Source organism: Camellia sinensis, chromosome 5 (genome assembly GCF_055761805.1).
Source record: "Camellia sinensis isolate YWXY chromosome 5, ASM5576180v1, whole genome shotgun sequence".
Classification (NCBI taxonomy): domain Eukaryota; kingdom Viridiplantae; phylum Streptophyta; class Magnoliopsida; order Ericales; family Theaceae; genus Camellia; species Camellia sinensis.
In genome coordinates this window covers 217,873,116-217,899,569 of record NC_138965.1, presented here as the reverse complement: position 1 = coordinate 217,899,569, position 26,454 = coordinate 217,873,116, and the positions used below count along the sequence as shown (strand labels likewise).

The 26,454-nt window shown below is 44.1% G+C and overlaps 1 protein-coding gene across 1 annotated transcript in view; it reads left to right on the top strand.

Annotated features, from left to right (window-relative positions):
• LOC145792094 (uncharacterized) overlaps positions 1-18,296 on the top strand; it is a 37,695-nt gene extending 19,399 nt beyond the window's left edge. The window contains exons 3-6 of the mRNA XM_082872584.1: positions 16,006-16,273; positions 16,355-16,447; positions 17,934-17,993; positions 18,122-18,296. Coding sequence (XP_082728710.1) covers positions 16,006-16,273; positions 16,355-16,447; positions 17,934-17,993; positions 18,122-18,296 — 596 coding nt within the window. The remainder of the gene's footprint in view (positions 1-16,005; positions 16,274-16,354; positions 16,448-17,933; positions 17,994-18,121) is intronic.
• The last annotated feature ends 8,158 nt before the right edge of the window (positions 18,297-26,454 follow it).

The following is a 26,454-nucleotide window of genomic DNA, read 5'->3' as shown; positions in this document are numbered from 1 at the left end:
AGTGACGATGAGACACGCATCGAAAGTTGGAGTTGGAGTTCCCTCGGAGGGATTTCGCGACGAAAAGTGCACTTTCCTTGTACTTTCTCGGGTTCCGGGGACTCCTATGACTACCAAAATTTGCAGAGACCTTGGAGACCCTCTTGGGAGCACCACCGACCAGGTCTGGAGTCCACTAGAGGCCACCGACCAGGTTTGAGTGCAGGGGGTGGTCGGCCTACCAGAAAAGGTGGCCGGCCAACCACCTAGCCCAAATCCGGGGCAATTTGGTACTTTCACACTTAGATCTTTAAGTATACTCAGCCAAAGCTCTTTTTGCTCACATCTTCAGATCCGAAATCACCTTCTCCTCCTTCCTAAACTATTTTCTCCCTCAGATCTGCGCTTTATACGCGTTTTCCAACGCCCCACGCCAAGTTGTTTCTCGAAAACTTTTAGTTCTCTTCACTTTGAACCGATTAAATTTTGATTTCGGAGCTTCTTTTCTCATTTTCACCACTTGAGGTAAGTTTGTCTCAATATTTGGAAGATTTTCTCGGGAGTTGACTTTTGTTGACTTTTTCATTTCCCGAGAGTTGACTTTTGTTGACTTTTTCCAATTTTGGCTCATTTCGCTCATTTTTGTAGATTCCCTGAGATGGCGGGTCAATTTCCCCATGGCAGAGGTTCTCTAGATGCCGGAGGTGATCCAGATATCATGTCTCTACCGCCGAGGATTCGGCCCTTCATTCCCGAAAGGTATGACCCTCCGGCACACGTCCTTCCTCAGGCGGTTTTCTATCACTTTACCAACTTCGATCCTCGAGCTCCTGTGGACCTGCTACTGCGAGAGCCGGAGTCCCATCTCTCTCATCAGGCACGAGAGGTACGTACTTCACCTTTTTACATTTCCTGCCTTAATTCTGCATTTTCCATGCATTTCATGCTATGTATGCTTATTGCTCGTTCTGAACACATTCGCATGCCATACTTCTGCTCATTTTAGCACACAACTTGTTCTGCAAGCTTAGTATATAACACGATACTCTGTCTTGAACACACAGCTCAATCACTTGAATCTCTGAAATCTGAACACACAGCCCAAATTTAATTGTGAACACGCAGCCCAAGCTTTAAATTTCTAAAATCTGAACACACAGCCCAAATTTGGTTATGAACACGCAGCCCACATTTAATTGAAGGTTGAACACGCAGCCCAAACTTTAAATTTCTGAAATCTGAACACACAGCCCAAATTTAATTGTGAACACGCAGCCCACGTTTGTTGAAAGTTGAACATGCAGCCCAAACTTTAAATTTCTGAAATCTGAACGCACAGCCCAAATTTGATTGTGAACACGCAACCCACATTTAATTGAAAGTTAAACACACAGCCCAAACTTTAAATTTCCGAAATCTGAACACACAGCCCAAATTTGATTGTGAACACGCAGCCCACATTTAATTGAAGATTGAACACACAGCCCAAATTTTAAATTTCTGAAATCTGAACACACAGCCCAAATTTGATTGTGAACACGCAGCCCACATTTAATTGAAGGTTGAACACGCAGCCCAAACTTTAAATTTCTGAAATCTGAATACACAGCCCAAATTTGATTGTGAACACGCAGCCCACATTTAATTGAAGGTTGAACACGCAGCCCAAACTTTAAATTTCTGAAATCTGAACACACAACCCAAATTTGATTGTGAACACGCAGCCCACATTTAATTGAAGGTTGAACACGCAGCCCAAACTTTAAATTTTTGAAATCTGAACACACAGCCCAAATTTGATTGTGAACACGCAGCCTGCATTTAATTGAAAGTTGAACACGCAGCCCAAGCTTTAAATTTCTGAAATCTGAACACAGCCCAAATTTGATTGTGAACACGCAGCCCAAGCTTTAAATTTCTGAAATCTGAACACACAGCCCAAATTTGATTGTGAACACGCAGCCCACATTTAATTGAAAGTTGAACACGCAGCCCAAGCTTTAAATTTCCGAAATCTGAACACACAACCTAAATTTATTGTGAACACGCAGCTCACATTTAATTGAAAGTTGAACACGCAGCACAAACTTTGATTGAATTTGATTTGATTTGCACACAGCTCATATCTTTCATTTGCACACAGCTTATTCATTCCATTCTGAAACTGAATACATGTGTTCATTATGAATGCTGATGTCCTCTCGCGTTACACGGGGATACGGTTCTATTGCTGCGAGAGATTGGTATGTGGAGCTCCCGGAGGCTGTCCGCAATTGGGTTGATCTACCAGGGTTCGGGCCCTTTTGTACTGGGATATCTCGCTATCCAGCTAGTAGGATGTTGATGGGCGCCCTGGTGGAGAGGTGGTGGGACACCACCAACTCTTTTCATTTCTCATCTGCCGGGGATATGACTATGACGCCATTTGACTTCGCCGTGTTGACAGGCCTCGACGTGGGAGGCTGGGCGATCCCCTACGATGAGGATATGGGTTGGTGGGAGGCTGCCTGGATTCATCTATTGGGAGCTCGCCCACCGGTCGACCAATCTTCGGGCCGAGTCCGATACACCTGGTTTTCTACACAGTTCAGGGGGGCTGAGCCCGAGACTCCTGAGGAGATTGCATAGTACGCCCGAGGGTTTTTGATGTTCCTCTTCGGGACCACTCTGTTTGCCGACAGGGGGAACACCGTTGGGCTATTTCTGCTGAGGGCCCTGGTAGACCTCTCGCAGGTTAGTCAGTATGACTAGGGTGGCGCCAGCTTGGCTACCCTCTATTGCTACATGAGCGCGACCTCCCGCGGACGGGGGAACATAGTCGGTGGCTACTGGAGAGCCTGGGAGGTACCTTCTGCCCTCTTGATTCACATTTCTACTTTTCATTATCTGTACATTGCACACACGGCACACTTTACATTCTGTACTCAGCATTCTGTATTCAGATTCTGCACTCAGCATTCTGTATTCTGATGGCTTTTGCCCTGTTTTCTACAGTTATGGGTTTTTACGTACTTCCCGACGCTAGCCCCAGAGCTCGAGGTGGAGGCCCTCTCATGACCCCTTATTTGCTCGTTTTCGAGGGCCAGTACCGGTCTGGGCCTCGGGAGACTCTCCCCTACCTGCGGCAGTACTTCGACACGGCGCGACCGACAGAGGTAATTCAGAACTCTCAGTTCTCTATGTTTTCATCCTTGATTTATTTTGCACATCTACAATTTCTAATCGACAGAGGTAATAGATCACCTGGCAGCCCTGGGTGCCTTTGGGTGGGGACCTCCGATTTCAGCTTGCCGAAGGATGGGCCACCTCCCGGTATAGGATCTTGTTTGAGGGTCCGGTTGGTAGGGCCTGGTTTCTGGGGGAACGCTTCCTTCGTCAGACTATGGGCTTCCCTGAGCCGAGTGTCCCTTCAGTACCCCCAGATGATATGCAGCTCACTGATAGGCTTACTCCCTAGGGTGTCATTGACGCCAGGCTGGGCACTGATACACTGCTGCATTTGGAGGACGGGGAGTACGCGACCTACCGTCACACCTACTTGATGCCTCCATTGGCAGGTGTTCGTACTCCTACGAGGAGGTCTACTGGCATGCCATCCTCGAGTCGCACCCGAGCTAGAGACATTCCTTCAGCCAGTAGGACTGGTATATCTAGGGGTGGGGTTGGACTGGTCCCTCCGATTCCCCTGACTTATCATCATGCAGGATGGCCAGACATTCCGACCAAATTGACGGGTTGGCGATACGGGAGCTCCTACTCGATTTCGATAGAGCCTCCTATGCCTGATCATCGATATGTCAGTGATCCTGACTCACCACCGGTATGTCCCACTACTTTTCATTTATCACTCAGATACTTAGACACACATTTATTCATTGATGATTTGAGCTTGTATCTGCAGCCACCCAGAGAGTACATGGAGGGGATGCTCGGATTGGTGGCCTCACTCGAGGGTATGGTCTTGCGGAGAGAGGCGCAGCTGTCCATCATGGGTGTCTCGGTACTCTTTAGTTTTCTCGCATTTATCATACTTCTGATGACACGCTGATCTTGAACATTTCACTACATTGATAGGCTGCCTGTGTATAGCACATCTGACACACACCACATTTACGTACTGTATCTGCATGCACCCACTTCATGTAGCTTTCTTGTACCTGCATCTGATATACACATTTTGGCTGATGCATTCAAATTGCACTCTTTCTTTTCAGATGCCTCCGATATATACCGGACCACAGGCCGGGCCATCTGGGCCTTCCCGAGAAGCTGGGCCATCTAGGCCTTTTTGAGGAGTTGGTAGAGGGGAGTCGTCTCGCAGACAAGGTGGGCGCAGAGCACCTATCATAGAGGAGGAGTCCAGCGAGGAGGAGGAGCCTGCGCATCCCCAGTCAGAGACATCTGCTGAAAGAGATGGTGGTTCCGGTTCCGGTTCCGGTTCTGGAGATGAGGCCGAGGAGGATCTCGAGAATGACAGCTCTGACTCAGATGGCGATGATAGTGCTGAGGCTGTTCCGCAGAAGAGGACGAAGAGGGCCTCTTACTCCTGTGCTTGAGAGCATTGATGCAGCTGTTCCCTGCTTTATTTACCTTTTTTTACTAGTAGTTGTAGTACATTGTACATTATTAGGCAGTTTTATTTTCTGTAAAACTTGTACCCTTGTTGTAAAATGTTGTAACAAAGGAAACATGATGGAATGAAACAGCTTTTGAAAACGTGTTGTATTTTATGTTCTTGCATCGCATCGCATCATTTTGCACAAAATGAGATTGAATGGAATTGTGCATTTGAAAATTGCCAAGTCAAGTAGTGAACCGACGCAACAAACAAAGTAACTTAACTTACTAAGAAAGAACAGAACCTTAGCAAGTTTACAACTCGATGAACAAAACACAACAACGTTGATTAAACAGAGAGTAACAACTCAATATACAAAACTCGACAGCTCAACAAAACTTAACAACTCAATAAACTAAACAACTCGATAAGCAAAACAACAACTCAATAAGAAAAGCAACAACTCGATAAGCAGGATTTAATAACAACTCGATAAACAAATGCATTTTGGACGATCTGGGTGACGGAACGCATCCGAAACAGAGGAAAACTCGCACCTTCAACACCCCAGATGCATGGAAATGCTAGGAACTTTCTTCTAGAAGCTAGAACAAGACCAAAGGGGTGTTTTCCTCCATGGCCGACCACCTTTGGGAGCTGGCCGACCAGCTTTTTATATTGGAGGGGAGAGGGGTGGTCGGCCTACCAGAAAAGGTGGCCGGCCGACCACTTAGCTTGGCAGCTACCAAATTTTCGACACGTGTCCTCCGAACAGTGCCTTATCCTCTTTAAAAGCTCCAGCCTCGTGGTTCTCTCATTTCATCTTAGTTTTGCATCAAAATGGAGGCGTTCTTCACCCAAAATCTCACAGCTTGGATTGCTACTTTAGATGGCTCAGAAAAGTTGAACTTCCGGGGCTTCGGCTTAAATGCACTATTCACGCTGAGCCGTACTTCGCTGCACATTCCTTTCCTCCATGCTGCGGCGAGGTTTTGGAATCCGGTAACACATGTCTTTAGCTTTGGCGGGCAAGAAATGTGTCCGACCTTCGAAGATTTTCGTGTTTTGATGGAATCTGAACGCCATGAAGAGATTTTGTCCCAGTTTCGCTTTGGTCACGCCCAAGCTTTAGGACAGATGTGTGGGCTCACCACGCACGATGCTCGGTCTCTGATCTGTAACGGGGAACTTGATATCCTTGGCTTGATTCATCGCTTTTCTGATGCTGGTAACCGCGGCAACCATCATTGGCAAGGTTTTCGGCAACACGCCCTTTGCTTGTGCATGCTATCTCACTTTTTGCTGGCCCCGGGCTTTAGCGGATCTAGCATTGGTCTGATTGAAGTTGCTCAAGGCTTGAAGGAAGGAAAGAGCTGCATTGTCATGGCATTGGCCGAGACGCTGATGGGCTTGGATGCTTTCTATCACCAAGAGACGGCTAGGCTTGCGGGGAGCCCACTACTATTGCAGGTAATGTTTCCCACCCCATCTCACATATGTATTGCTCACATCACTCGGCCCTCAGGCTCAGTTTTTCTCGCAAAGCCCTTTTCTTACTTTTCTCTCATCGTACATCTCTCTATTCTTTATTCTCTCATTTTCCAATCCCTCCCCAGGTGTGGTTGATGGACAAGTTACAGATTGTGGAGTCTTGCCCCGCATACTCAGCCCGCGGCTACTTTTTCCAAAAACGCCTAGTCGATGCCCTTGATGAGGGATGGTGGTTCGACTGCATGTGCAATTTGTCTGCGGATCGCATTGCCTGGCGTTGTCCTTGGCTCAATCTCTCGGCAATGAGCTATAGCATGTCCCGGCAGACGGGGATTTAATTGATTAGTCTGACTCACTGTGTGTTCTACTTTCCGTTTCGGTTCCGGCGCCAGTTTGGTCATGATCAGACTTGCCTGCCAGAGGGGATGGAGTATCCTGCTGCATTCCTGGTTCGAGGCGCACAGCTTGCCCGGTGTGCCACAGCATGGAGGACTAGAGAGCTCCTGGCCCCTGCTTCCACTTTCAGTTGCACCTTGTCTGATGAGTGCTTGGATTGGCTCAATGAAGAGGCGCAGGAAGGGCCTACTTTGGCATCGGAGGCTTCGACCAGCTCTGGGAGGGGGCGCAGGAACACCTGACTTAGCTATGCCCCGGATTTATTGCTTTATTAGTACTTTCAAGTTTTCCTTATGATTGTAATAAAAAATAACTTCAATTTATATGCAAGAGCAGGAGAACTCTGTATTGAAATCAATGAAATTGAAGGTTGTGGGTACTGAAAATTTTCCGCTTTGGTCCAAAAATGGTCTAAGTTGTAAAAAGATTAATCTTGAACACAGTCAACTTTTATTAAAACTTTTCAAAACCATTTTCGATATGGATAAAAACTGGGCATGCGTGAAATCTGTCACTGAGATGCACAACCTCGGATCCTAGCAACTGGAAAGTTGCCCCTAGTCTGAAGAGCACCGCAACACTGCGCAGCAACGGAAAGTTGCTCCTAGTCTGAAGAGCGCTGCACCAGAGATCATAACCGAACTCTTGAATGCTGAATAGACAAAGATGGATGAGATAATCAAATGGACAAAGTTGATCGGGGAAAAGTTTATGGCTGAACGTCAGGATGAAGCTGCCTACGTATCCCAAAGATGGGAATCAAGCCTTACGTAGTTCAGGCTTAGGTTTACTCGAGTATTTTCACTCTCCTTTTACGCTCTAACTTTTGCCAAGGCCGCCCTTTGCGGGTTTTGAACCTTGCAAGCTCAGTTTTTATATTTTCCAATTTTTCAATGCTCTAACTTTTGCCTAGGTCGCCCTTTCGGGTTTTCGGCCTAGCGAGCCTCTCAGGGGTAATATTTCTTCAACTTGTCCATGTTGATCGGTTGCGAGAACTCTAAGCCATCTAGGTCCATTAGAACCACAGCTCCACCTAACCAGATAGCTTTGATGATGTAGGGACCAGTCCAATTGCGTCTGAACTTGCCCCTTGGGTCGTGGATGGGAGCTCGGTTGTCTTTCAGCACCAAATCTCCTTCTTTTAGATTCCTGGACTTAACTTTCTTGTTAAAAGCCCTGGCAATTCTGCGCTGATAGCCTTGAACATGGTACAGTGCTTTCAGTCTGCGCTCGTCAAAAAGCATGAGTTTTTCAAATCTACTCTGTTGCCAATCGGCTTCGGCTATCTGACACTCAGCCAGCACTCGCAAAGACGGAACCTCAATTTCAATAGGTAAAACAGCCTCCATCCCATAAACTAATGACTACGGAGTCGCCCCAGTAGAAGCTCTAATTGAAGTCCAGTACCCCCACAGAGCAAACGGCAGCTTGTCTGGCCAATCTCGGTAGGTTTCCACCATCTTCTGCAATATGTGTTTGATATTCTTGTTGGCGGCCTCAACCGCTCCATTGGTTTGCGGCCGATATGTAGACAACTTATGAAAAGCCACGTTGTATTTCTCCAACAAGTCAATCACTTCCTTCTTGAAGTGGGAACCATTATCTGAAATGACCTCGTTTAGGACCCCATAACGACAGATGATGTGGTTTCTGATGAATTTTACAACATGTGACGCCTTCAACACCGCATAGGATTGGGCCTCAACCCACTTCGTGAAATAATCTATCGCGACCAAGATGAACTCATGCTCGTTCGACCCCTTCGGAGTGACAGCCCCAATCACATCGATTCCCCAAATGAAAATGGCCATGACGAAGTCATATTGTACAATTTCGACGGCGGGATGTTCATGCGGTTTGCATGGATCTGACATTTGTGGCATCGCCGAACAAAGCCGATACAATCCTCCTCCATGGTGGACCAGTAGTAACCCTGTCTGAGGATCTTCCGTGCCAGCATTACCCCGTCCATATGCGCACCGCATTCCCCTCCATGGATGGCCTCTATCAGGCGTTTTGATTCTTCAGCTTCAACGCATAGCTTATGCATTCCCAGATGACCTCTCTTGTACAATTTACCTCCGTAGATGATGAACTGAACGGCCATTCTTCTTATTGCCCTTTTATCCTTGGCATTTGTCCCTGGTGGATACGCCTCTTTCTCCAAGAAGTTTCAAATGTCGTAATACCAGGGGTTCTCATCTTGAACCTCGTCTATAGTAGCAATTGACTCGTAAGCTGGCGCAAACTTCTGGTCAATAATGACTGGACGCATCCGGACTCCAAACGGGATGTCTATCATGGAAGATAAAGTTGCTAGTGAATCTGCGAACCTGTTGTTCTCTCTTACTAGATGAGCAAAGTTTAGCTTCTCAAACCGAGGAATTAACAAATCCAGGGCCTGATGATACATCATCATCTTTTCTTCTTTGACTTTCCAATCTCCTTTCGCTTGAGATACAACAAGGTTCGAGTCCCCGATGATGTCCAATCATTTTGCCCCTAGTTCCAAGGCTACTTCTAGACCGGCAATGCATGCTTCATACTCTACTTCGTTGTTCGAGACTTTGAACCGGAGCTTGAATGCTAAAGGGATACGGGAATTGTCGGGTGCTATCAGCAACACTCCTATCCCATACCCATATTGGTTTGACGCTCTGTCAAAGTACATTGTCCAAAACTCGTCGTCGATATGCAAAATGGCCTTATCTGGGAATAAGTACACAACTGCTTCACCCTCTTCCACTGGATGATCGGCTAAGAACTCTACTACTACTCTTCCCTTGACCGACTTACGCATCACATATTTTAGATCGAATTCGGAAAGCAACAGCAACCAACGGGCTAGCCTACCCGTAAGTGCCGGTTTCTCAAAGAAATATTTGATGGGATCTAATCTCGAAACCAACATTACAGAGTGAGCTAACAGGTAGTGCCGCAGCTTCCTGGTAGCCCATACCAAGGCCAAGCAAGCCTTCTCCAATGGTGTGTAGCGAGTTTCATACTCTAACATCTTCTTGCTTAGATAGTAGATGGCCCTTTCCACTTTATCCTCTGATTCCTGCGCGAGCATGCAGCCCATTGTGGTCTCAGTTACCGAAAGGTACAATATCAACGGTCTTCTCGGTTCTGGTGGTGACAACACAGGTGGATTCTGTAAATATTCCTTGATTTTTTCAAAAGTAGCTTGGCATCAGCCGTCCTACTGGAATTTCTTTCCTTTCTTCAGGAGACCAAAAAGTGGTTCACAAGTCAAGGCTAATTTTGAGATAAACCGTCTTCTGAATTGCACTTTACCCAAAAAGCCCCGCACTTCCTTTTCAGTCCTTGGTGGTGGCATTTCTAGGATGACCTTGTTTTTGGAAGGGTCGACTTCGATACCTCTCTGTGTAATGAGGGACCCCAACATTTTCCCTGCTGTGACACCGAACGTACACTTCTGAGGATTCAACCGCAATCGGAATTCTCTGATCCTTCGAAAGAACTTTTTCAAGGCGGTGTAGTGGACCTCTCTTTCCTTGGACTTGACAATCATGTCATCCACATACACCTCAACCTCTTTGTGGATCATGTCGTGCAATATTGTGGTCGCGGCCCGTTGATATGTAGCTCCAGCGTTTTTCAGCCCAAATGGCATTACCCTGCAGCAATAAGTCCCCCACGGGGTGGTGAATGTAGTCTTTTCCTGGTCTTCGGGTGCCATCACTATCTGGTTGTAGCTCGAAAAGCCATCCATAAACAAAAGCAAAGCATGCCCCGCCGTGAAGTCCACTAACTCATCGATATGCAACAAGGGGAAGTCGTCCTTCGGACTAGCTTTATTCAAGTCCCTGAAATCCACGCATACTCGGATCCTACCATCCTTCTTCGGCACTGGAATAATGTTGGCCAACCAAGTCGGGTATTTGGATACCAGCAGGAAACCTGCATCAATCTGCTTGGTGACCTCTTCTTTAATCTTGAGAGCCCAATCCGGGCGGATCCTTCTGAGTTTTTGTTTAACTGGTTGAGCCTCGGGGTCAAGAGGGATCCGGTGCTATACAATCTCAAGATCGATTCCGGGCATGTCTTCGTATGACCACGCGAAAACATCTTTGAAATCTTTTAATAAAGCGACTAAGCGCTCGTGTTTCTCCGAAGACAACGTGGACCAGATCTGAACCAACCGTGGGTCCTCCTCAGTACCGACATTCACAGTAGTGATTTCATCCATTAAGGGTTTAACAAATCTTTCCTGCTCTTGTTCAATTAAGTGTTACAAAACCGGAGGAATTTCTTCCTCGTCATTTTCATCAAAATTTTGAAAGTCTGAATTAATGCAATAAATCAAGGGCAAAGAAAAGTACTTAGAAACCACAGCCAAATCATTCTTATTAAGCACATCCAAATTATCCGATTTTTCAGTTACAACAGACTTAAAAGAGAAAGAAAAAGACGACCTGGACAAGACTGTGGCATCCGGGTTATCATCCCTAGGAATACCAGACTCAGACTCAGTCGAGCTGGAACCTGATTCCGACTCAACAGACTCGGTGGAATCAGACTCCGGCTCACTACCTGACCCAGTGCTGCTTGACAAAAATCCCTCTTCATACTGCCAGATGAGAGAGGGTGCAATGGATGCATCCAAAATAGTTGCTGGTGGGCCCGCAACTGTTCCATTCCCCATCATGCATACCGAGAAGTTATCCCCCAAGCACTTCTGTTCGATCGAAGGATCTGAAAGTAGACACGCCAGCGCTACCCCCATCTCACTTTCGGCGTCCTTAGACTCCACTTTCTTGCTCTGCTCAACCTCGGCTAATGGGTCTGTCTGCTCTTCGGCAACGTGATCCCCGGGTAACTGCAAGCCAAAGAAAATCTCAAACCTCGGCACGCGCTTCCTCTCTGCGTTCAGCCATGGCCCTAGGAAGCCACAAAATGGAAAGTCCTCCCCCTCCTGGACGAAGCGTCCGTTTAGGGTACCCTGACTGGGCCGGTTCATTAAGTCAAAAGGCCTCCTCGCCTTCTTCGCTCTAGCTCTCCCAGCCATCTCCTTACCCTTCCTTATCCAATCCTCTTTGGTGGGCAGATAACCCAAACCAAAGGTATGTGGGTTATGTGGCACCTCTGCCGATGCTGCGACGCCCTTCCGCCGCTCTTTCCCAATCCCATCCCGGGGATATGTTGAAACTTGTTCATAAGGTATACTGATTGAGCACTGACATACACCCCCTCATTAACAGCTAAGATGTTCTGCACAACCCGGGCCTTAGCTAGGGTAAAACTGGATAAGAACACATCCTGCATACCGTGCTCAATTTCTAAAACTGGCGTAGATACTTCCGGCGGGGGATAGATCGATGAATTCCCAAAAAAAATGGCTACTCCCTTTCCATGGGGGTATTTCACCATTTGATGCAAGGTAGAAGAAACTGCCTTCACTTGATGCAGCCACGGCCGCCCCAAGAGTAGATTGAAAGTGGCGGGAACCTCTAAGATGTTAAAGTCAATTTCATGCTGCCCCGGCCTAACCTTGGTCTGAATTTTCGCTGTCCCCATGACTTCTCTGCTTTTGTTGTCATAAGCCCGAATCACCTGGGCTGTTGGCACAAAGTCCGCGGTCTTCAAGCCGATTGCATAGGCAGTCCTCGCTGGACATACATTGATGGCGGACCCTGTGTCGACAAGCACCACGGGTATCCATTTATTTCTGCACTCCACGGAGATGTAGAGTGGCTTGTTATGGTTCGCACCCTCAGGTGGCAGTTCTTTTTTAGAAAAGGTCAACATCGGGATAGCTCCTCCCGGAAAAACTAAGCCCACCAGCTGTTCGGGCGTGGTGTCTATAGAGAGCTTGGCCTTGTCCATGGCCGATAAGACAGCTTGTCGATGCACTCGCGATGCCATAAGCAGTCCCTAGATGGAGATGTCTGCTTGTATCTTCTTTAACTGCTTCAGTACAGCCTCTTCTTCGACTTGCTTCTCTTTCTGTCTCTCAACTTCCTTATCCTTTCCAGATGCCTTCGGCTGGTCTAGGTGCAGGGGCTTGAAATACAGCCTGCTTCTCGTCATATGATCGACCTCACCGATATACCGGGTATCATCAGGCTGATTACTCCCCCAATCCTCATCCGTGTGGGCGAGACATAAATCATCGTCCTTCCACCACATTCCGTCGGCAGCAACAGACACCTGTCTGGCTCCGGTTCAATTGCACCCGCAATACTCTCCGTCCACATGCTCGCAGCATTCTCTATCTTCGTGCACACAGCACTCTTAGTCCCCTCAGGACCCTTAGCTTTCCTAATTCTCTCGGCATCCTCAAACCTTTCTTCTTCCAACTATGTCAGTACAGCTGGCTGTTCAACAATTCCCGCATTCATAATGCCCAAGTCTCGAGCGGAATTCTTAGCATCGGCGCTCTTCGGCGATTCATTCTGATTTTCGGCCCTTCCGGCCACCATTGATATGCTTGCCCCTGCCGAGCCCTGTTCCAACTAAGCTTCATCAACAACGTTTGGCAGGTCATCAAGCCACCCAGTAGCCTTTGTCGATTCCTCATAATCAAACCAGTTGACTGCCGTGTCTCCTGGATCTTGGTCGTTGAAAAACTGGAGGTTGGCCAAGTCCTCTTCCACAGCCGTCAAACCATCTGTCCCCTGCTCAAACCCATCCCCTCGGATCACACACAGTTCTGCCCTCTCTGGCAATTCAATGTTAGGCTCAAACTGGCCTGCTGGCAGAATGTAATCACTCAGATCATAGGCTTCCCCAGCGACACTCCCAGACTGCTCAAACCCTGATTGAACAATTCCATCCTCCTCTGAAATCTCCTGTGTTCTATCTTTGCCAGTCACCACCATTGGCTTAGGTTGGGTTCTAGAGATGTCCAACATGCACAAAGAGTCAGTGCAGTCAGGAAGGAGCACCTCTGGCTTAGGTAGGTGGGAAGGAGTCATATATATGCTGGGATCGTAAGACACGACCCCTGTCTGGATGAAGTTGATTCTTTTGGGAGGTGGAGCTTGGTTGTGCGATAGGAGAGGGTTTGTTGTGACATTGGGTTTTTCTGGAGGTACAATCACCTGCTTGTCAATGAGGTCTTGAATTTCATGACGCAATCTGAAACATTGGTCAGTGTCGTGACCATGTTGTTGGTGATATGCGCAGTATTTTGCTAGGTTATGATAAGGAGCAAGTGGATTTGGCAATGGCCTCGGCTCCAAGGGCTTTAAGTGCCCTTTCTTGATTAATACCCCTAGAGCCTTGGACAGGGGAATATACAGAGGGGTGAAGGTTCTTTGGCCTTTGGGTTGGAATCGGGTGGTTTGTGTGTTGCTTCCGGACACGCCGGAGAAAGGTGTAGCTGCCACGGGTCTTGGAAGGAGAGGGGGAATGGTGGTGACCATGCTCACCTCCGAAGCTCTTGCAGTTGTAGTGCCACTTAGGCTTGTATTGTTGTTGCAGTTAAAGGTTCTTCTGGGTTGCTCTCTATCTTGGTCAATCAGACCTTGTTTCATTGCATCTTCAATTTGTACCCCCATTTTCATGTAGATCTGAAAAAGTGGAAAAGGGGAGCACAATCATTTTTTGCATCAGTTTTGGCTGGAGATTGGGCACAATCAACCTGATTTGGTCTTTGTTGGTAGGCCTCAGGGTCATCATCGAAGCCTTCGCCCTCCACCGAGTTACAAAATCCAAGAAGCTCTCCTTAGGCTCCTGCCTTGTTGTTTCGAGATCTCGGGTCGTAATCTCGATTTGGGTATTGTAAGAGTATTGTGCGACAAAGGCCTCGGCCATTTCATCCCAACTCCGCTTGACATCATCCTCTAACTTCGCATACCAGATAACAGCCACACCCGACATGGTCCGGCCGAATAGTGAAAGCTTTTGTGGTTTGGTGAGGCCCATTGGTCGTAGTATATCTGAGAATAGCCGGAGATGCACCATGGGGTCCCCAGATCCGTCGAAGCAATCAATTTGTGGCATTTTAAACCTATCTGGCAACATCACAGCCACGTCGGTATACCCGTCCTCGATATCCGGGATAGCCTTTACCCCTTGGGATTTCTTGAACAACTTCTCAAGCTTGCTCAATTTCAGTGCTGTATGGTCTACCTCGAACTCGAAGGGAGAGTTCGGTTGATTGACAGGCGTAGGTGCCTTAGATAGCTGGGGCAGAATTGGGGACGGAGTTGGCCCCGTTGGTATGTCCGTATCTGCCTGGACATTTGGTTTGGTGCCTCCTCGAGTGCCAGGACTCCTGGTGGGGGAGGAACTGGGTGTGAAGCAGATGCCCCGGTTTGTTGTTGCAATCTGGCAATTAACTCTGCCTGCTGGGCCATGATCTCGGCCTATTGTTTGGGAAATTCATCTCGGCGAATAGCATCCTGCTGCATGGCTCTCATGGTGTCTTGCATCTGACGCATCATTTCCTCAACTCCTGTCAGTCCCGCCATACTGCCCTAATCTGTCTGAACTATTGGCAGGTCTATCTCTATAGCAACAATTGGGATCTCAATCTGACTGTCCACTGATGGGGTAATCCACTGCTCTGGCAACCTCTGCTCAGATACATTACACCTTTTCAACCTCCGTCTGATAACCAGGGGTAGAGAGTGGAACACTGGTTGTCCGTCGACCAGATCCTTAGATCGATTGAGTCGACGACCTCTTGTCCAGAGTGCTTGGGGATTATCTGTTTGGTCTGAAGCAATTGTGCTAAGCTACCTAGCAAAAAGATAAATAAAGCAATAATAAGGAAATAAACGAGCAGACGAACAGACAACATAACGGCATAAATAAACACAACACACAGTCGGGTATAATTAACACACAATTGATACACTGTTCTCAAAGACCGATCATTATTCCCAAATCACTATTCCCAAATCACTGTCCCCGAAGCTGAATCTGATACCCGCAGATAACTGATTCCGAAAATACTGAACTGGTGCCCGTAGGCCTGATGCCCAAACTTGTAAACTGATACATGCATTCGTATAGAGATGCACTCTAAAAGCACATAACAAACAAGTGAGAGCTAAAACACCCCTATGTTGGGGTAAGGTTTCCCTGCCCTATTTTGTCAGGAACTAAGGTTTCACTACGCACGCAGCGGTTTCAAACAACCTATAAATGGGTAAGCAACCTGTCCTAGTTTGGAATGGTCACTATGGATTCCGAATATGCACTAGGTCGAATGGTCAAAAAGGGTGCCCCGGTAAAACCGGGATTTGTGTTCCGGTCGTGGCAGAGCCCGCAACCGGTCAGCCTTATGGCACGCTTCTTGAAGCGAGCCTCCGGCAAACCGTTCAAGAATAGCATACGACAAATACAGTGTCCTAGGCGCACCAATGCAGATGCAATGCAATGAAACACATTAGTGTAATCAAAACAAGATATCATGAGTTCGAGTCAAGTTCTCTAAATCCCCAGCAGAGTCGCCAGAAACTGTAGACGTCCCCGAACGTCCTGGGAGGAAATCCCCCCCGTTTTGTTCATTGGGCTCACTACAGTTCAGGACTCGAAGTCACGGTCTGGATTAAGAGTCACGCACTTGCAATTTGCGGATGATACGATTTTGTTTTGTAATGCAGACAGAGTGGAGGTGAGCAACATTAAAAGAATTTTAAGATGCTTTGAGATTTCATCAGGTTTGAAAATTAATTATCATAAGAGTGTCATATGCGGTGTTGGGGTTGATGAGGGATTGTTGCTGGAGTTTGCAGCTTGTTTGAATTGCCTTTACCAAAAGTTGCCTTTCAAATACTTGGGCCTTCCTTTAGGAGCCACCCCTAGCAGAATGAGTACTTGGAAACCGATTCTTAATAAATTCAAACAAAAATTGTCCACATGGAAGGGAAGGTTAATATCTTTTGCTAGGCGTTTAACCCTAATAAGATTTGTTATGTCCAATCTGCCCATTTATTTCCTTTCCTTGTTCAGTGTCCTTGTTAGAGTGGCTAAGGAGATTGAGAGACTGGAATCAACTTTCCTTTGGTGTGGCTCCGATCTCAGAAGAAAAGTACATATGGTCTGGTGAGAGGTGGCTACTAAGAATAAGAACTTAGGTGGGCTAGGTTTGAGGAGGATTAAGAGTTTAAATCAATGTCTCTTGCTAAAATGGTGGTGGAGATTTGGAGTTGAGAACTAGTCCCTTTGGAATGAGGTGATCCGTGCAAAGTATGTACCAATGGATGATAGATGGATACCAAAATCAATGGGTAGAGATTCCAAGATTTGGTTTGATATAATTCAGGTTGTTTTGTCTAATCCAGAGTTGCATCATTTCTATATTTCTCATTCCCAGATTGTCTTGGGGGATGTGAGGAGAGTTCAATTTTGGAGAGACAAGTGGGTGGGTAATGCATGCCTAATGGATGAATTCCCAAGGCTCTTTTCCTTATCTACTGATAAACATGGTGTTGTGAGTGCGCTCTTTGAAAGAAGGGCAACGGATGATGGCTGGAATTTGGGCTTCAAATGACCTCTGTTGGTCTAGGAGGAGGAAGAAGTTACTAGAATTTTAAATCTGTTGAGCAATGCCCCACTAGTGTGTACTACCAGATCTGATGAGCTCAAGTTGGATGCAACCCCATCTGCTGTTTTTACAGTTTCATCCGCTTATGATTGGTGTGAATCACTTATGGGTCCTACAGTCCAGTGACTGCCTCAATTTGGAACAACTTTGCTTCTCCCAAAGTGCACTTTTTTAGGTGGCTAGCTTGGCTTGGTAAGACAAAAACCTTTAGTTTTCTTCATAGAATTGGAATACTTACAAGGAGTGCAAACCTTGATTGTGTGTTCCGTCACACTGAAGTTGAAACTGTGGATCACATTCTCCTTTGCTGTCCTTTTGTTTGGTTGCTTTGGTCCAACATTGTTCGATGGTGGGGTATGCAGTGGGTGTTAACAGGTTCAGTGAATGGTTTGCTGCACTGGTGGTCTGGTTGTAAAATAAATAAGCGGGAGAAGAAAATTTGGAAGGTTTTACCTTTAGCTATTCTCTGGTCTACATGGAAGCATCGAAACGAGTGTGTTTTCAATGGCTCTCACCCAAATTTGGAAGATCTGTGTGAATTAGTGAAGGTTAGAGTAGCTATGTGGCTCAAAGCTTCGCCACTTCAAGTGGAGTACTCGATGTATGACCTGGCATTTAATTTGCAACAAGTGCAGTTTTGTATTAGAAATAGAGGTTGAATGATCTGGATTATGTCAGGTGTCCTGCAACAGCTATCTGTTTGATTGTCTGTTTGTTTGCTATTGGAAAGTGTTGGTGAGGTGGTGTTCATGGCAACAGGATCGATGGTGTGTCTCTAGTCTGTGGCTGTTGTAGAGGGTTCTAGTCTGTTGCTGATAGTCCTCTGTTGTAGAGGGTTCTGGTTTACATTAGGAAGTAAGGTCTTGCTAATCTTGTGCTTCTGGAATGGTGGTTGAGTTTGTGACTGCATAGTCTTGGTGGTTGAGTTTCTAACTACTATGCTACTTTGTTGTTATGCTCAATTATAGTTTTGTGGTTGCTTAGTCTTGGTGATTTTTGCTACTATGCTGTTTTGTGGTGTGGGAAGAAGTTAGCTTCAAGCAGGTGAGAGGTAGTTGGTGACTGTTTTCTGTCTCTTGCTCTGGAAGGTCTGTTAGATAAATTAAGATATAATTCATTATGGAGTATGCATAATGGAATTCATTATGGAATTAAATTTGAAGTTAATGCAGATTTAGGGGAATTCATTCTAGTTACTCAGTTAATGACATGGTGTATAATCTGCAACAAGTTAAAGTATGCATTATGGCCCCATCATGTCTGTTCTGTGATCTGTTTTGCTCTGCTGTTGTGGTTGATTCTAGAGTGTGTTTTGCTTTGGTGTGTGATCTGCCCTATTGTTGCTGAAAGGCTTCAAGGATGTTGGCTGAGCAAATATTTCTTCCTTGGGGTGACTTCAGGAATGATGCTTTGTGCTTTTGTTTTTTCTGATTTTGGTTTCTTTTGATTGGTTTCTCACTAATCTTGGGTCAAGTGCTAGTAAATGATTGTATTCCTTTTACAGTGCCAACCTAGTTTGAATTGTGGAGGATGGCTATGATGCTTTGTACACTTCCTTGATTTGTTGATATAATTTTGCATATTTTTCTTTTATCATCAATAAATCTTTTCTTTTGCTGATCAAAAAAAAAAATGTCACTTTTAATCACACTTTTTGAGTGTCATTAAAAGATGATTCCATCACATGTTTTAAGTGTGATTAATAACATTTAGATCACATCTTTTAAGTTTGATTAATAATTTAGATCATATCTTTTAGTGTGATTAATAACTAATAAAACATGTGATAATAAACATTTAGATCACATCTTTTAAGTGTGATTAATAACATTTAGATCATATCTTTTAAGTGTAATTAATATCTAATAAAACCTGTGATTAATAATGAGATAAGATCGCACATTATATGCATTTCTCATCACAGTTAATGCGTGTGATAAAAAGAGGATTAGACATATTTGAAAAATAATCAATATTATTTTTATACGCGCATTTGAAAAATGTAATACACACTATATATTATACTTTGAATCACAACCACATATTGAATGAAATAACGTCATATATTTCATAAATGAAAGCTAAATGTTCAAAAGTATATACAAAGAATTAAATAAAAAGTTTTTAACTGTGCTTACATATATTAAAAAATGAAAAAACTTGAAAAAGTAAGTTCTCAAATTCTTTGACCATATTTTGCACTCCAAGAAATTTCTAATCTGAAAAATGAAAACACAAATTAATTCAGAAACCACTAGAAACATATAAATAAACTAATTATTTGTAGAGACTGTTCTTGATTTCTATATAATATTTTGTAGTTGTGTGTTCATGTTAACTAATAGGCATGAGAATTCTAACTAAAAAAAATGAAAACAAGTGTCACTATATTTGCAATAGGGCAACCCTATTGCATGAACAATAGTGGCTTTTGCCAAAGCAGAGTATAGTTGTTTAAAGCAATTAGCAATTGTACTCTACTTGAGCAAAAGTCATAATTGTTCTGGCAATAATAGCAGCCTAATAGCAAAGGACCATAAAATATATAGACAACTGCACTCCCAAAAATAGAGCTATAGTAAAGCATATACCAAAAGCAATACATGTGCGTTGCAAATACAATTTTGCCAATCATTGGAATGAATCCTGCATCAAATTCCTAATTTACAGAGTTTCCATAAAACACAACACATGTCAAAGACAAACCAACATAAACTCTAAAGGACACTGAAAAAATTGACATCAACTATCTTAAGTTTTTCCTGAATTGCACTGCAGAATTCATCTAATCCATCACCATTTATGGCAGAGATGCATACTGTGTCTTTTCTTTTCTCTGCTTCCAATTGGATTTTGAGAGGATCATTGGCTTTATCAATCTGTTGTGAATAAATGTATAAGTAATCTTGTGGCTTCCCTATAACACAAGAGATGCTATGGCCATAATCAAGCATTTGTCACTAATAAAATAATGAATGGTCAACATCGACAACAAGCTTCACATTCTAGATAAACATCTCAAACTTGAAAAAAGATCAGTTTTGTAGAAAACTAATCAGAGTAACAAAGGCAAAACATCTTTCTCAAGTCTGGACAAAACGGTTTAAGTTTACTGTGCCACTCAATAAATAGTTTAAGTGGCAACCTATCACTTAATTTAAATTTGATAAATGAAATAAAGACACACACACACACAAACAAAGGGTTTAGGGACATAAATCTTTAGTTTGACAATCACGAATATACAGATAAACACTCATTTTTCATCTCCACTTTCAAGTATGATATAAATTATTAGTAGCAATAATTGTCACATATGCAACTTGAAGATGTAACAGAGCTTACTAGTGTAGTTGGTAACTTTTGAATAAATCCAACAGTATCTGTAAGAAGAAACTCCTTTCCATTCTTCATTAGGATAGAGCCAACAGAACAACATATATGTGAGTTATACCTATAAAAAGGAAGCTTTAAATCATAAGATATAGAGGATACAATGTTGTCCAACAGAGCTAAAGATGGTGTTGCATATAAATGAAATGGCTTTCAAAAAATGGAACCATTTTCCACATGACATTGATTACTATATTGAGTAACTGCTCTTATATATATATATATATATATTATCAGCAAAGAAAATGAACTTTATTGATGAAACAGAAAACTATTACATCAATAAAAGAAAGAGGAAGATGCGTGCAAAAAATATCACAGCGAACCTAATCAATCCCAACTAGGTTGGCACCCATAAGACTGTCCAATCATATGCTAGCACACTATCACCAGTTGGTGAGGAACCAACCATAAACACCAAAAACAATCTCACCGAATAAGAAGCTAACCAAACTTGATCCAGACCAAACAACCCAAAACTACCAAAATAGCAATAACATAATGAAATAAACAAACCAAAACTAGTTGATAGATCAAAAACAGATCAAAGCAGCATTCCATATATAGTATCAAAGTCCACCACATAGTAATTACTCCTTTTATTAGTAGCCCATCTTCACCAATAACCAGACCAAAACTACCATACAGCTCACCAGCATTCCATATGTAGCAGCAGCAGCCACTACAGAGTAATTACTCATTTTATCAGTAGCTTATCTACACCAATACTAACCCAAACCAGAGAGCTACCAAGTAAAAATAGACAAAATTTTATGAAACCCGCAGCAATACGAATTAGTTCAGCACAGCAAGACATACACCACAACAGTTCAGCACTCCACATTACAGCAGTTCAGGCCAACATAACACCCTTCATCCTCCTAAACAACATCTGATGTCTGTAAGATTAGAAATAGAATCCTGGGTGAACAGAGTAGAAGCAGGCTCCAGCAGCAGCAAAAAGAGATCCAATCCACCAGCAAGACCTCAATAATACCTCAGTAGCAGAATTTGCACAGATAGGAAGGCAATTCAATCAGCAATACCACAACAATACACATAGCATACGCTGCCAGCACAACCTAGATCAATCATTAACCTCAGCAACCAGAGGAGTCCACCCAGATTAGACTCTAACCCCAGCACCCTAATGGTAATACACAAATTAGTCATTCCATCTATATCATTTGCCACTTTACACACTTCTTCCTGAAATGCACCTTCTCACTTGCCTAAGATTTATCACAAAATCCTGAACTGTAAAACTATGGCCTAAGTAATATGGTCTCAACCATAATATGGTCTTAACCATAGTGCAACTCTGACTTTTATCACTTCACATAACTCAGCCACATCATGGAGTGAAGTATTGAACACCACATCGTTTCTAAGCTTCCACAAGGACCACAACACAACCAAAGGTATGCCCCTCCAAGTCTTTTGCTCTTTACTGCTGAGCCTCCCCCAATCCCACCATAGAAGTAACCCTTTAACAGTTCCAAGTAAGGCCCCTTGAACATCCCACCAATTCAGCATTTTAGACCACACAGATTACGCAAATAGGCAGGACACCATGACATGGTTCATAGTTTTAATCTTAGCTTTGCAGAATATACATAAAGTTAATGCATTGCTTTGAAGCACACCAATTCTTTGGAGAAAAGTTGATGTCTTTAATCTACTCTACCATGCAAGCCACCCCAGAAATTGGACTTTGGGAGGCAAGTATTTAATCCACACTAGTGTACAAATACTCAATTGAGGACATTGAGAATACCTTTGTTGTTGCTGCTAACCACACTGGTCTATCAACTTGATTAACCCCCAAAGTAGGTGCAGCACCCAAGTGATTTGTAAGCCTTGTTACCTCACAGTCTTCCCAACCATAGAGCCTTCTTCTAAAGTTAAACACCCAGTCCCCTGCAGTTTCCTTTCTATCATACATTGTTCTTAGTGAAACCTCCTTATCCAAGGTTAAAGAGAATAAGCCAGGATATTCCTCGTTGAAACAGGTGGCATTACACCATTTATCTAACCAAAACCTTACTCTGCTCCCATTCCCAACCTTTAACTGCTAATTATTCAGGTAAAACTGTAGAAGTGGGCTATCAGACAGAGCAATATTGATTATACATTTCCATACACTAGAGACACTAGGCCTTATGCAAGAAGTGGGCGCCCAATCACTAAAGTCCACCTTATACTTGCTCCAAATAACCTTCATCCACAGTACATCTTTTTCATACCCAAACCTCCACCACCATTTGATTAGTAGATAGTCATTCATCACTTTTACTCTTCTCAAACTCAGTCCCCCTTGATCCACACTTTTTGACAAATCAGCCCATTTGACCAAGTGTATCATTCTCCTTACTTTTGACCCCCCCAAATGAATGAAACCTGCAACCTGTCAATCACTTTAGCTACCCCTTGAGGTAATCTAAACAAGGATAGATAATATATAGGCAACAATGCAGTTATAGATTTGATTAAAGTTAGCCTCCTAGCATAGGATAAAAGCTTTCTTTTCCAGCTAGCTAGCCTGCTACGAATCTTGTCCAACACTGGTTTCTAAGTTTGCTTTCTATTAGGATTAGCCCCAAGGGGTAGACCTAAATATTGTATGGGTAGCTTCTTGATCTTGTAATTCAAAATAAATACAAATCTAGCTAGAGATTCATCTGAAACACCCACTCCACAAACCTGACTCTTTTGATAATTAATCCTCATGTCCGAAATCACCTCAAGAGCCTCTTCAAGCTTTTGACCTCCTCTTCTTTAGCCACACAAAAAAGAATAGAATCATCCGCAAATTGCAGGTGATACAGCATCACATCATTTGCACCAATTTGCACACCTTTAATAATTCTCTTCTAGTATGCTCTTGTCAGTAACATATTGAGACCTTTAGCAACCAAGTTGAATAGGAAGGGAGACAATGGGTCACCTTGTCGAAGACCCCTTTGAGGACTAAACTCTTCAGTTGGAGACCTATTTACAAGTACTGAAATTCTAGTCGTGCTAACTGTAGACACCCCATTTTTGATCGACCTTAAGACTCAGACGTCACCAGTTGAGTACTTGGTGATGTTGCATATTGCGCTCATTCTGAGATTTCAGAGTCTCGACTGCGAGCCTTGCCTCCGGACTTCGGGGCTCTTTTGTGCTTTGTCTCGGTTTGCGAATTAGGTCCTGTTTTCTCTTCACGAAGGGAGGGAGAGGTCTTGTAGATCATCTCTCAGTGGCCGTAGGTTACGTTTCGTGGTCGCAGGCCATTTTTTACCATTTGGAGCTCGATTTCTGGTTTTCGGAGCCGTCAGCCGTATGCCTCGGTTTGGGACCGCTTAACTACTTCCGATTGCTTTGGTTTTTGGCACACATCTTTTTTCCTCCATTTAGAGGGACACTGTGGCTCGGGAGACCACCTTCGTGGTCATACGCCACTTTCGGTGCCTAACAGCCTGTTTTGAGGGCCCTAAACTGCACGTTTTGGCCCCCGAACCTTCGTTTTGCATCCGTTTTGGTCCATTTTTGGTAGAGACCCTATTTTCATTACTAGGGAGGTGGTAGGATGGTGGGAGGCCACCTTTTCCTTTGAAAACCCAATTTTCTCATTTTCTCTCTCCAAAAGCCGATTTTTCTGACCGAAAGCTGGTTTTTCCCACTTTTGAACAACTTTTTCTGGGTTTTCATACCACCATTGTGTTGTGCTCATCTGGGAGGCCACCAATATGGGTAGGCTGGCCAGAAATTCATCTTGACTTTTTTGAACCTTGCTTAACAGCTAGCTTTTCTCTCTCCTGGGTCACTTTTTCTGGTTTTCCACCATACAGTTAGTTTGCACTCATCTGGGAGGCCTCCTTTTTGAGGTGGCCGGCCAGAAATTGTTGTTGACCTTTTTGACCCCTGGTCGGCCGACCAGGGGGAGTGGCCGGTCGGCCGACTTCTTGCTTTTGCTCTCTCTGAGTGTAATCCAACTGTGCCAGCTGGAGGCCATTTGGTGCATCCTCCATACACGTGTATCGAGGATACTTGGGGTCTCTTGGAGATATTTTGGATTGGCTTCATATCTGAGGGTTGAGCAATTTTGGTGAAGGCATATACCCTCCATCCTCCATAGTCACTATTCCAAGCTCCAAAACCCTAGTTTTCTTGGCTACTTTTTGCACTACAACCCCTAGCACCACACCTCCATCATCCATTCCAACACTTTAGGACTGACTTGCAAGGGTTGAAGGTTCACCAACTTGGTCCAAAAGCTCCAGCTTTGCTGCTCTTCAAGGGTAAGTGCCTATTTCCCTTAAACTTGCATTTTTTTGCTCCATTGATTAGCCTTACTTGCAAGTATTTTTAAACTTTGTCATAAACTAGAAAGTGTCATATTTTGAGCTCCTCTTGAATATTGATTAAGGACACTTCTCTGTTTGAGGCCTCCTACACCCTTGCATGCTTTATCCCTCTTTGTAGGCTTATTTTGCATCATATCTTAGCCTTACTTGTGAGCATTTTAGAGATTTTTCATAAACTATAAAAAGTTTCCTTTTGAGCTTATAAACATGTTTTTTTAAGATACTTTTTCTGTTTGGGGTCATCTACCCCCTTTCATGTCTTATTTCCTCATGTTTTGAGCTATGCATGTGAGCACTTGCATTGGCCTTGATTTGGCCTTTTAGCCACTGAAATCCAGCAGATTTTTAGTGGCCCTGATGTGTCTTTGAGCTCCAAAATCATAGAGGGGTGACCCTCTCACCCCTCATTCTCTTTACTAGCATTGTTGGCCTTCCAAAGGGACCCTATTTTTCATGCATTGAAGTCATGTTTTAGGCCTCATTCTGAGGGTTTTAAGGTCTTCCTAAGCTCTGTCAAGAGCCCATTTTTCCATATTTTATGTCTATGATGCATGTATAGAGCAACCCCATTCAAGGCCTTTCAAAGGGGCCTTTCTTTGCATGTTTTTGAGACTGATTTCAGGGCCTATTTGATGGGTTTTAGGGCTGTCATAATCCATTTCCAGAGTTGGTTTTTCCATGCTAAGTGTCCTTGTTGTATGTGCTTAATAACCCCTTGTATGGCCCTCTAAAGGAACTCATCATTTTTGCATGCATTGGCTGCATTTTAGTGGTTATTTGGGCATATTTTGACATGTTTTATTCACTGTTTTTGGCTGGTTTGATGAGTTCTCATACGCTTCATATACATGCCATGTAAACCATGCTTGCTAGCAGAATTTGCATGCTATTTTAGTCCATCATGTTAGCACTTTTTGGCCATGCTCTAAACTAGAAGTTTGCATGTTTTGGGATTTCCTTGGCTCTGTCTTTATACTACATGGCCAAATAATGCTTGCTTTGCATAGTAACAATTCGATACATGTGCCTAGCTTTGAATTTCGGGGCTTATTTCATGCATCGAGTGCCTTATTTCCATGTTTTGGGATCATCTAGCATCATGTTTCAGTGCTGAAAATTACATGTTTGTATGCCATCTTTCATCCCCTGCCATGCTTTGGTAGAGTGGCATTTTATGCCTTAGGTTCGACCCTCGGTATACGTGCACGTGTGCACGCATTTCGGTTGTCTCTTTTCCATCTAATGGCCACTGATGTGAGTGTGGCTGAGGTCCACTCATGTTGGTGTAAGTCCATCGTGCATTGTGCATGCCATTTCAATCCATAGCATTGCATATGCTAGGTTGCATCATAGAACATTGTGTATGCCATGTTACATCACGCGCACTGTGTATGCCATTTTAGTACAGAGCATTGCATATGTTAGGTTGCATGTTAGTTGCATTGTGCATGCCATTCCATTTACATGGTGCTTGGAATAGGGTTTACTCCAAGCACGGGAAACGAGGGGCGTTTCGTACACCAAGTGACGAAACATGCCTCGATTCCCGGTCCCCGAACGTTCTTGATTATCTATGATAGAATTGTTGGCTTCATATGTTCATACCTGCATTCATGTCATATTAAAATGTGTAATTCGGTCTCTCGGCCATCATGCATCGAGATACGTGATTGGTGGCCCGAGAACTGAGGGCCACACTCCCTAGAGCTTGTGCAAGGACGGGGAGGAGTGGTCGTGCACACATATGTTGAAAATACATTGCT